General features: G+C 38.9%; 1 protein-coding gene and 1 long non-coding RNA gene across 6 annotated transcripts in view; one reads left to right on the top strand and one right to left on the bottom strand.

The window, feature by feature from the left end:
• Nucleotides 1-3,138: 3,138 nt before the first annotated feature.
• LOC110126001 (uncharacterized) lies at nucleotides 3,139-9,571 on the top strand. Its single transcript, XR_002310268.2, has 3 exons — nucleotides 3,139-3,323; nucleotides 3,659-3,745; nucleotides 8,898-9,571. It is a non-coding gene; the product is annotated as an uncharacterized lncRNA (long non-coding RNA).
• A 239-nt stretch (nucleotides 9,572-9,810) lies between these two features.
• The window catches only part of USP9X (ubiquitin specific peptidase 9 X-linked), a 122,879-nt gene continuing 121,046 nt past the window's right edge, over nucleotides 9,811-11,643 (bottom strand). For all 5 annotated transcript variants that reach the window (XM_020875430.2, XM_020875429.2, XM_020875431.2 and 2 more), the window contains exon 45: nucleotides 9,811-11,405. In XM_020875430.2, coding sequence (XP_020731089.2) covers nucleotides 11,268-11,405 — 138 coding nt within the window. In that variant the 3' untranslated portion in view covers nucleotides 9,811-11,267. The remainder of the gene's footprint in view (nucleotides 11,406-11,643) is intronic.

Below are 11,643 nucleotides of genomic sequence, written 5' to 3'. Positions count from 1 at the left end.
TTACATGTGTGTGTTAGGTCGCTCCAGCTGTGTCCGTCTCTTTGTGACCCTATGGACTGTAACTCGCCAGGCACCTCTGTTCATAAGGATTCTCCGGGCAAGAATACTAGAGTGGGTTGCCATGCCCTCCTCCGGGGGATCTTCCTGACCCAGGGATCAAACTTGCATCTCTTATGTCTCCTGCATTGGCAGGCAGGTTCTTTACCACTAGTGCCACCTGGGAAACCCATAATACTTATAATCCTATGTATAACCCCAAATTGTGTTAACTTACACTATGGGGTGGTTGTTTTTTAGTATGTATCTATCATTGGGTCCTTTTAATCTAATTATAATAACCTAAATTGTTGGTCTTGCTAGAGTAATAAAAGGGTCTCTTTTTAGTCTCTTTGTGAAAACTAGGTCAAAACTCATTTGACAACACATAGATCCTTGTGCAGTTTTAAAGCCAAACTTTTAAACTTTAAAAATTTAGGTTAGATTTTAGATTACAACACAGTCTATAAATGGCCTTTCAATATACATGAAATTTCCTTTTCAATCTGGAACTTTAATTCTGCCAGGTTTAGGGCAATTCAGCTTGACAATAGCATCTTTTCCCCAGTATCACTGGATATTATAGAATTGTATACAAAATTTCTTTTGCTTGTCCTCATGTTTAGCTTTTCTTTTCCCAGGCTCACTCAGAATTTTTTTAGTTTTATTTTATTAATTAGTTTTTATTTATCTATTTTTTGGCTGTAGATAGCGTGAACTTAGTTCCCTGACTAGGGATTGAAGCCAGGCCTTCAGCCATGGAAGCATGGAATTCTGACCACTAGACCACTAGGGAATTCTGCCATGTTCACTCAAAATGATTGTTTTAAAGGTAATGAGTTTAAGTCCACATATATGTACTTACACTTACATGTGTGCAAAGTCACTTGTTGACAGTTTTGCCCCAGTGGCACACGTGAAATCTCTCCCTTTTGCTCAATCTGTGCTCAGTGGCTCAGTCGTGTCCGAATTTTGTGACCCCGTGGACTGTAGCCTGCCAGGCTCCTCTGTCCAGGGGGACTCTCCAGGCAAGAATGCTGGAGTGGGTTGCCATTTCTTCTTCCAGGGGATCTTCCCAACCCAAGGATCGAACCCAAGTCTCTTGCATCTCCTTCATTGGCAGGCAGATTCTTTACCACTACGCTACCTTCACCACTACCCCCATCCTCTATGAGATGGTGAGCAACAAAACAAGGAAGTGAAATTAAACAGCTCTCTTTGCTATTTGGCAGCAGCTTGGTCGAGGTAGCTAAACCTAATAAATCAAAACCAGGACAATTTTATGACTATGTATGTCTTGCACTAAATATGCAAGTATATTTTATGGTTTGTTTTCTTCACAACAGCTAAGACTAGGCTGGGTTTTTCTCTTTTCTTTAAAACAAATTAAGATCGATCCTCTAACAGGTGAGAAGCATTCCATGTCAGAGGGCCATCCAGCCCTGGCTGTCCAGACTGTGATTGGGACTGTGAGTGTGATGCTGGCCCGCTTTGGGCTGAGTGGGTTCTTAGCCCAACCTTGCAGGAATCATCGTGTATTTCTTTGGCACCTGTCATGATCGTGTCCTTCATCCATATTCCTGCGATACCTGTCACGTGTCCAACAACGTCTTGCATACATTTCAGTAGGTAGCGAAAACTGAGAAGATTCTCTTCTTCTCAGTGTAAAATTCTCCTATCCTCTGACTTGTTTGCAACTTCACTGATGTGGACAGGCTTATAATAAGAGCAGAACCGGAGACCTAGTGACCAGCTGTACTCATGTGAAGTGTCCCTGCTCTTTTTGTCTGGCTCCAGAACTTTCCTAGGGGTCACTGCAGCCCTTGTTGGTTCCTTGATTTCATAACATTAGAAAAAGGAAAGCAAGTTCAAGTCTATAGGAACATTAGAACAGCAGAGAGTTTTTGTTTGTTTGTTTGACTGTACCATGTGGCATGTGGGATCTTAGTTCCCCTGCAGTAGAAGTGCAGTCTTAACCATTGAACCATCAGGGAAATCCCTTGATCATTTTCAGTGCAAAGTAATTCAAGCAAATACAAAGAAATAAGGGCTTCCTAGGTGGCGCTAGTGGTAAAGAACCCGCCTGCCAATGCAGGAGACATAAGAAATGTGGGTTCAATCCCTAGGTCGGGAAGATCCCCTGGAGGAGGGCATGGCAACCCACTCCAGTATTCTTGCCTGGAGAATCACCATGGACAGAGGAGCCTGGTGGGCTACAGTCCATGGGGTCACACAGAGTCAAACAGGACTGAAGTGACATAGCAGACAGTCACAAAGAAAGTGGCTAGAGTTGGACAAAATAATATTTCTTAAATGTGTATATGTTCAAAATCTGAATGTTAAAGAAAAAGTAAATACGAACAAGCAACTCAAAAGCCAACAATGTAAACAAACCACTTTGGGCTGTGTCCACCTATCCAGGTAACCAAGCTCAACATAGGATTTTATTTACAGGAATCCTAAACTTAGTTTTTCGATTTTAATTCAAAACTGAAAGGTTTGACTGGTTGCCTTTCTTTAAACTTGAAGGTTGCAATGACTATAAAGAAAGCTGGCTTTTCTTATAAAAGACACAAGCAAGTACATCTGAAAACCCCCAGCATGGACATGCTGACCCTAGCATTTCTCTGGAGCGAACGCAAATGACTTTACACTCAGGATTAATGACTGCACTTGATGACCAGAGCTTATGAGGGATGCACTTGGGACCCAATCCCCATATTCAAATCAAGGGAGCAACTGTTGTTGTTGTTTAGTTGCTAAGTCATGTCTAACTCTTTGTGACCCTATGGACTGTAGCCTGCTAGACTCCTCTGTCCATGGGATTTCCCAGGCAAGAATACTTGAGTGGGTAGTCATGCCCTTCTCCAGGGGATCTTCCCGATTCTGGGATCAAACCCCGTGTCTCTTGTCTCCTTCACTGGCAGGCAGATTCTTTACCACTAGCGCCACCTGGGAAGCCCAAGAGGGCAATGCAAGATGATGCAATTAAACACATTATCTGAAGTTGTCTTTGAGTGAGAAGTGTGCTTGACATGCAGCACCCGTGCTTCCATTTGCTCTGATAAGCACCCTCACCTCCTTTCTTTACATTCATTTATTTCTTCAGGGCCCATAACCTATTTGCAGTACTAAGTACTTCTTCAGCGTGACCGTTACAGCAAAATTAACTTCTGATGAAAACTCCTTTTAACGACCAGACTAAAATGCACAGGAGAAAAGTCCCTGCCCTGCGGCTACCCAGGTGCACTTTAAATTCAGACCATTTCCGAAAGGGTTATAAGGAGGTGAGTCTTTAAATCAAAATCTTCATGGTTGGGTTTAATACGAACAAACAAGCTTTTTAAAAGAGCGTCTTATTTTTTCACAGAGGAGAATGTTTATAGTTGAGATCCAACTTGAGGACCACACGAAGTCAGGCTGCCTTGTTCTAGGCATTGCTATTTGAGTGGGCAAGAACACAGCGCATAGACCACCTCTTCTGTTTGGTGTGGGATTGAAGTCATTACTGGAGTCTGTGGCATCCACACTTTAGGGCAGAGGAAATGGCTGGGAGTGGTACTGGGGCAGGATACATCCTACTGCCCCTTGGAAATATGAGGTGTCATTTTCTTTTCCCTAGGGGTCTATGTTTGTTGAAGGCATGTTAGCATCTTCTCATCCCAAGAATTGGCTACAAGAAACCCCTCATCTGAGCTACCAGAAATGTGTGAGTATAGCTTTTCAGAATGTGTGTGCATGCTTAGTTGTATCCGACTATTTGCAACCCCATGGATGGTAGCCCGCCAGGCTCCGCTGCCCATAGAATTTCCCAGGCATAAATACTGGGGTGACCTGCCATTCAAATGTACTTATTTTCAAATCAGAACTAAGAAAAAAAAGTAAAATGCATATTTCAGTTTTCAAAGTTGTAACCTCACGTCAAATTCTTAACGCTCTTCCTCAATGAGAGCTCACACTTAACGCATGGCAAAGGACTACTGCAGTTGATGTAAAGCGTAATTTAAAATACGAGATATTATTTTAGGCAGCTGTATTTCCTCTTTTAACCTAGGCTCAAGGTGTAACACTATGTTTCAGATTTAATACACCCATAAACAAATTCAGAATACACCAAAAAACCTTACTTTTTCCCCCCTTAGTCACTAGCCAAATTTAGAAGGCCAAATTTTAACACCTGCTTTCAAACCAACCTTGTTCTTCCCCGGTGGCTCAGTTGGTAAAGAATCTGGCTGCAATGCGGGCGACCTGGGTTCAGTCCCTGGGTTGGGAAGATCCCCTGGAGAAGGAAATGGCTACCCACTCCAGTATTCTGGCCTGGTATAGTCCATGGGGTCGCAAAGACTCGGACACAACTGAGCGACTTTCACTTCATTCCAACCTAACACTGAACTTGAGTATTTAGGAGATTCAGGTATGACATGTACGTCTTCCTTTGGTTCTAGCATTACATTTTCAGCTCATTCTTGACTTTAAAGAAAGTGTTTAAATGTGTTTAAAGTGTTTAAACCTTCTAGAATTAAACCAGCTTTTCTATGATGTAAACTATCAGTCTTCTTTTCAGCTTCAAACTGGTTTTGTAATGACTATTGCCTGTCACACTTTGTCACAGAGGAATAGCGATTACAAACGTAAACGTGAATTGCATATTGATAAATTATCACTGCAGAAAAGCATCTGAAAATTGTTAAGTGCTACTTTTGGTTACTTGGCACCATGCTTTTCTAAAGACAAAAACACAATGAGAGGGACATCCTATAGCCATTTCTCGTTTATCAAAGTGTAAGGTTTTTTTCAACACTCACTACATTCTACTCTGGCCTGCACTCCTTCCAAAACAGTATATTGGAAGCTTTTCCCTGTAAGAATGGAGTATCTGCAAATCTCAGTGTAAGAAGCCTACTTCAAGTGTCTGATGCTGAGTGGATAAGTGCTAAACAAAAACCCGACATCCGATTTATCTACCACTTACATTACTAGTTACAGTTAACTAATCCAAGCTTCAGTAAATTAGAAAGGCAAATCTGTTCATATTTTACTGCAAATCTTAAGGTTTTTTTTTTTTTAATTGATTTGGCTGTGCTGGGTCTCTGTTGCTCCGCAGGCTTTGTTCTAGTTGCAGCGAGTGGGGGCTACTCTCTTGTTGTGGTGTGTGGGTCTCTCATCGTGGTGGTTTCTCTTGTTGAGTACGGGCTCTAGAGCACAGGTTCGGTAGTTGTGGTGCATGGACTTTTTTTTGTCTCCAGGCATGTGGAATCTTCCTGGACCAGGGATCAAACCCATGTCTCCTACATTTGCAGGTGGATTCTTTTACCAGTGAGCCACCAGGGAAGCCCGCAAATCTCAATTTTTGGTTTTTGGCTTTTAATTAAAAATCTCAACCTTGGGGCAATAGAGGTTAACTACAACCCAAGAGCTTGGTATTTAAATGACTCAGTAACTTTAGCTTTTAAATCTCTCTAGTGTAATACATTCATGACCTAGTCAGACTTCCTAAGGAAGATATGGTTAACACAGCCTTGTAGGAATCCACATTAGGCCCATTGTGCTAAGAAGGATTTATACTAAATGCTTAAGACATTCTGAAAGTAGATGACTGGAAGAACTAACGATTAGTACTACTGATTAATATTTTCAGTAGTAATAACCTTCTAGATTTTTGACTTTAAACACACAGCCTGAAAAAGCTGTTTCTCTATTCACCCAACAGAACACACTAATTTACATCAAGAACCCTTTAGGGACACATGCTAAACAGAGAGACCTTTGGGAAAAGGATTACGAAGGGTTAATCTATATCTCCTTGGTGACCCAAAGACACTATTTCTTGCTGACAGCCTTGGGGCACACATAGTAGGACATTGCCAGCCTTCACAATGTTAACACTTCCTTCTCAGTCCCACTTAAGAGCACCAGATTTAAGACCCCAAGTTATCTACTTCCGGATTCCAAAGATGCACCGTGTTTTAATGGGTGGGGAACTAGATGGCAACTCAAAGAATACACATGGAATCCTCATGTGATGATTTGCTTGCAGAAAAACATTCCAGTGTCCAAAGCATCTGTTTTGAATAGTTTTACATCTATACAATTGAAAAAGGAAGAGTTGACTTCAATTTTGTAGGGTGGTCCCCACTGGGCTCCCTCTGGGGCAGGTGGTGGTGAAGGGAAGGTGAGGCTGGGGCAGCTGGTGTTTGAACTGTCATTTATGTGAAAAAAGCCCACCACAATGAAAAACTTCTATTTTTAGATAAATGCTGATGGGGCAAAATGAGATGACCATCTGTTTTCAGATGACAACTAAAAGCATTCCCATTTTACTCTTGAGCTGCATACATTTCAGTGGAATGTCTTTAAACTGATTTTTATGTGGGTCTGTAATTTGTTTTGTGGAGGAAAGTTTTTAGAATAGCTTAAGAACATTCCCCTTGAGAATTTAGGTCCTAAAGCAAATGAATTATTAATAAAGCCTTTGCTATCACCTTAACTTTAAAGGTAGAATCGCTTCTCGGCCTTTTGGCCAAGATCAAGTGTAAACTTCAAGGTAGAAATATACATTTTTCCATCTACCTGTAAATCATCAGATTACAATGAAGCAGTTCAAAATATTGGTGGCCATATACATTTTCATTGTTAGATGTGTTCATGTGCCTAAAAACACTTAAAAGTCAAATGGCTTAATCCAACTAGTTTTCCAAACTGCAGAATACTGGATTTATTAATCTTCTCATTCTTTTTAAAAAACAAAGTTTGATGAAAATTAGGGCTATGTCTCTTTCTTTAGCAGTAATGCTTGCAGTAACCCAACTTAAGTACCAACAGGTTTCTATGGAAGTCATATTTCTTTGGAACATGGCAACAAAGAATTACTTTTCAGATGCAGAGCAGATGGAATCTGTTAAACAATTAAGTGAATTTCCACTTCTATTCAGTTCAGTTGCTCAGTCATGTCCAACTCTTTGCAACCTCATGAATCGCAGCATGCCAGGCCTCCCTGTCCATCACCAACTCCTGGAGTTTACGCAAACCCATGTCCATTGAGTCGGTGATGCCATCCAACCATCTCATCCTGTTGTCCCCATCTCCTCCTGCCCCCAATCCCTCCCAGCATCAGGGTCTTTTCTTCGCATGAGGTGGCCAAAGTACTGGAGTTTCAGCTTCAGCATCAGTCCCTCCACTTCTATTAACACCCCTCAAATATGTGACCTGCTTTATTGCTGATTTAAGTGAACTTTGAAACCAAGTGCTTGACCAATCTTGGTTTTATAATTAAGGGTTGTCAATAGTTAGACCACATCTCATTTGAAAGGTTTAGATGTGAAGATACAAATTAAGGGCTGCATCCCTCTTATAAACATTTTCCTTTTAAAGTTCCCTGCCAATCAATTACACCTCTAATTTACCTTCCATTTAGAAAATATTATTTTAATAAATAAAAGGGGAAACCGTAATTTAATTTATAAAGTTTTATTTTTGTATATGTGCTAAATCTTAGGAACTGTGGACAATCTTCAGTCTGTTGGCTTGTAAAAGGCTGAGAAGTATGTGATCTGGGTGGTGAGATTTCCTTTTAGGAATCTGGATTTCAAAATGCAAAAAAATTTTTTCACTCATTTGCAAGTTGAGAACATGGTGCACCTTTCCCCCTTTTTCTTAGACCTATAAATTCGGAGGAAAAGTTCTACATTTCTGTGGATGTAAAATAATCTAAAAATAATCATAAATACAATCGGCAAGTTAATACATTTAGCACTTCTGTAGTGATTTACCACACCCAAAACCTTAGTTTCAAACACTAAACACTCACATAAGCGCAGGATCAATTTTAGTTGAGCCCCACTAGGAAACCAGTACTGAATGTTTTTTTTTAATCAGTAACACAAAAACTGGGGGGTAAGAGGAGCAGTGTTTACTTTCTCGGCAGTATGTAATACCTTCAAACTAGAAACCAAAATTGGGCACTTACGAAAAGGCAATTTTTTAAATCCAGTTATAATTCTAAATAAGGCAGGATATATCCACCAAAATTAACCACAAGATTCAGCAAAGTAAGAGTTCCAGCTGGAAAAATAAGAAAAAATGGAACTATTTTGGAGTAGTCATCTGAGTATTCACAGACTTGTTTTCATTTATAAATGTAATTCAAATAAAAAAGATTCCTCATCTTTTTAACCCACTACTAGGGTTAAATACTTAAATTGTTATCATTCACTAATAAAAGTTAATCATGAAAAAAATATAAAACATTTTCATAATTCTAAATTTGTACACATAACAGCTGAAAGACAAGGCTGGGAAATTATCATTGAGAGAAAAATCAATGAAGACAAAAACCCCAAATATGAGGATGGTCTTATTTCTGCCTCGACAATGCTGAACGTGAAAATTTGGTTGATAGAGGGCTTAGAAACAGCAGCAGTATGGTTTTTGCCAAGTTGTGCACTGAAATACTTAGATTCAATAGGGCAAAGCCCTTGTTCACACAGATTAACAATGCAAGTATCTTCAGTCTTTATGTTAACAGATTCTACTGTCTCCTATAAAGTAACCATGCCATTTAGAATTTTTGGGGGTACTTCTCTGAAAGGAAGACTAGTGATTCTGCAACAAACATTTAAAGTAGGAAATATATATATGGCTCAAGAAATCAGTTGAGGGAGAATTAAATAATCTGTAGGCACTTTGAAGACTTGAAGTTTAAAATGTGCCATTTGTTTTCAGAAAAAGACCTCAAAATCACCGCTATGTTGCTCTTACAATAACATGCATCTTAAAATTTTCAGTTATACATTAATGCTTGCTTAAGAGTTAAATAGAGAAAATAATTTGCACAAAAGTAACTCTTCACTCACTTTCCCTAGATCCTGATCACAGCACAGACCACTCTTCCTCAAGTGGAGGGGGAAAGGATTCACAAGCCCTCAAAGCAGCCAAGGTGGGATCTCCCTCCAAGGAGAAAAATTCACAGCCTTTTAAAATGTCAAGTTTTCACGTCTAGGAAGTCATTTGTTTTTAAATTAAGTATATTACATACTTTTGTTAAGGACCAGGACACACACAAATCACCTCAGATGGTTAGATGGCCTAATTTATGATAGCAACTTGTTCAAATAAATTTAACCTATTTTTGCTCATTGTTAAATAAACTTAGAATTGAGGAACTTCTAAATTAAAGTTACCAATTGCAATTGCAGATAGTGTGTATGACTTTGGCTCACACTTAAACTCATATGTAATATACTTAAGGTAAAAACAGGCTCTATCTGGTGTCAAATTTTCCTAAAGTCACAGAAAACCTAGAAGCACAGATTGACTACAGAGTACTGCAAATAAGATATCCAAAGCTTTATCTTAAATACCTGCCCCCTTTAATCACAAAATAACAAATTCTCAATTTTGTTTCTGCTTTGTTCAATTCCAACTATAGCCTTTTTGACAAAACATTTGCCTATTAACTGAATTGTAAAAAATACAACCAAGCTTGTGCTCATTAAATATACATGTATATAAAAAACATACAAAAAGTACAAGATTGATTATGTTACGAAACTTTTACAGTGTCAACATCCTGTTTTTTCTCTTAAACCTTCAGTCAAGGGCCAAAGGTCAAATCTTCCTGTGCACAAAAACTCAATGGGACTGAACTCCTGAATTCAGGGTCATGTCTAGGTGTGCTATGCACAGAATTAACCTTCATATGCAGTCCTTAAAAAAAAAAAAAGACAAAAAAGTAACAACAACAAAAAACCCAAAAACACACCACAGGACGAAAAGTTCTTCTTAAATCAAATTCTATTTGTGAATTCAGCAAAATAATTTCTATAAAACAAAACAGCAAAATATTTAAATAGAATAGGGTGGACTGTATCTGTTTGCAGGGGTATTTGGTTTTTAGACAGGTTCCAAAAAATTACACACATTCAAGTTACCAATTCTCTTTTAAATACAGTATTAGCTGATGAATTTATCATCTTAAATGTTTATTCTGATATTGATACCTCAATTATATTAACCAGTTTTCTTTTTAATTAGACCCTGCTTCAAACATGAAAATTTTTGGAATAATGGAAAAGGAGCTAGGACAACTCTTGCTTTCAAGTAAAACTGTGACTGAGCAGCAGCTCAGCAAACATCTTGGTGCAGTGGTATTCCAAGTACTGTGGGTTTCTGATGACTTCCGCTTCCCTGGGATCCAGTAGAAGGCAAGTTTTAGAAGGTTCTCCTAGTAAGCTCTACAAAAGAAACAAAACAAGCACACCAAATACAGTCTTCTATTATGCTCCGAGCATCCTGGCATAGCAAATTTTTGCATATTTGTTTTAAATCTTTTAAAATTCCCATTACTGACACTTAAAGTTTCTTTATCCCACCCAGAGATTGAATTGTCAAACATTAAGATGTAAGCAACATATGTGTAACTGAAATCCACCTGTTTATCACACTTCTCCCCTTGTTTTTCTATTTTATATTCTAGGTGTAAGAAGGAAAAGCTCTGAGCAATACAGCTGTCACACTGGGACAACTGCTGTCATTATGGTAATTTTTTCCTCATTGGCTACACTAACCTGGTGTGAAGCCATGCTAAATGTTACAGCATAACTATAGCTTCAAAGTGATTAACCTAACATCAGAATAAAAAGGCAATGAAAAAGATCTAGAAACAATGTTACATCACCAATTTTCCACATCAACCAAATAATTTAAAGGTTACCAGCCTTACATTGCTCATAATAAAACTGACTCCAGTGGCAAAGAATTAACATGAAACTATTGGTGTGGCTGACATGGATGGGCTCTGGTTTGTTGCTGTTGGTTTATTTTATGTTTTTGTAAAGGAGTTGATCCAACTGCCATCAGGCAGGCAACACTGGTTGCAGAGTGCAATGGGTATAACAAGAAAATTAACTTTTGTAGGTTTTGTAGATCTGTGAGTCTCATCAAGAAAAAAGTCTCGCTTAAGAATTAACAGTCAGACATTAATATACTATATACACCTTTGCCATTTACACATTAGCATCAGGCCATTTATTACAAAACACTATACACTTTCCACTGCAGGCGAGTTATATATTGACAGCAAATTTCTGCAGATAAGACAGTGAATAAACTTTCCACTCCATATTGATTAGGAATAGTTTTTTCTAGTTTTAAATATTAGCCAGACACAGAAAAAGGTTGGACTGTAAGGCCTGGGTGCACAGTCTTGATGGAACCAGTTAATCATGTGCATTTCACTGATCCTTCGTCTGAGGTGGGGACACTTCTTCACTGCCTTCATAATTTTCTTGTGCTCGTTGGCCAGTTCTCTGAGGGTTGTTCATGTGATGCGCCGCTGGGCCTGTATACGGCTGTCCATGCACATGGTTATTCTGGGAGGGGAAGACAAGATCTGCATGTTAAAACTTTTAATATATTGAACTTCATCTTTAAAGACCACAGGCTGAAGTTTGTGGAAATGTAAACATTTCCTTTTATTCCTGGGACTTAACGAGTAAATACGCTTAGGCTGATGATGAGAAACATTGGTTTGAAACAGAAAAGACAGCCTCAAAGCCTCAAGTAAGAGCAGCGTAGGTGTGATTCTTTGGCCAAGGTGATTTTAAGTGT

Source organism: Odocoileus virginianus, chromosome X (assembly GCF_023699985.2).
Source record: "Odocoileus virginianus isolate 20LAN1187 ecotype Illinois chromosome X, Ovbor_1.2, whole genome shotgun sequence".
Lineage (NCBI taxonomy): Eukaryota > Metazoa > Chordata > Mammalia > Artiodactyla > Cervidae > Odocoileus > Odocoileus virginianus.
Note: the sequence above shows the minus strand (reverse complement) of the source record. Positions and strands in the feature narration are given on the sequence as shown.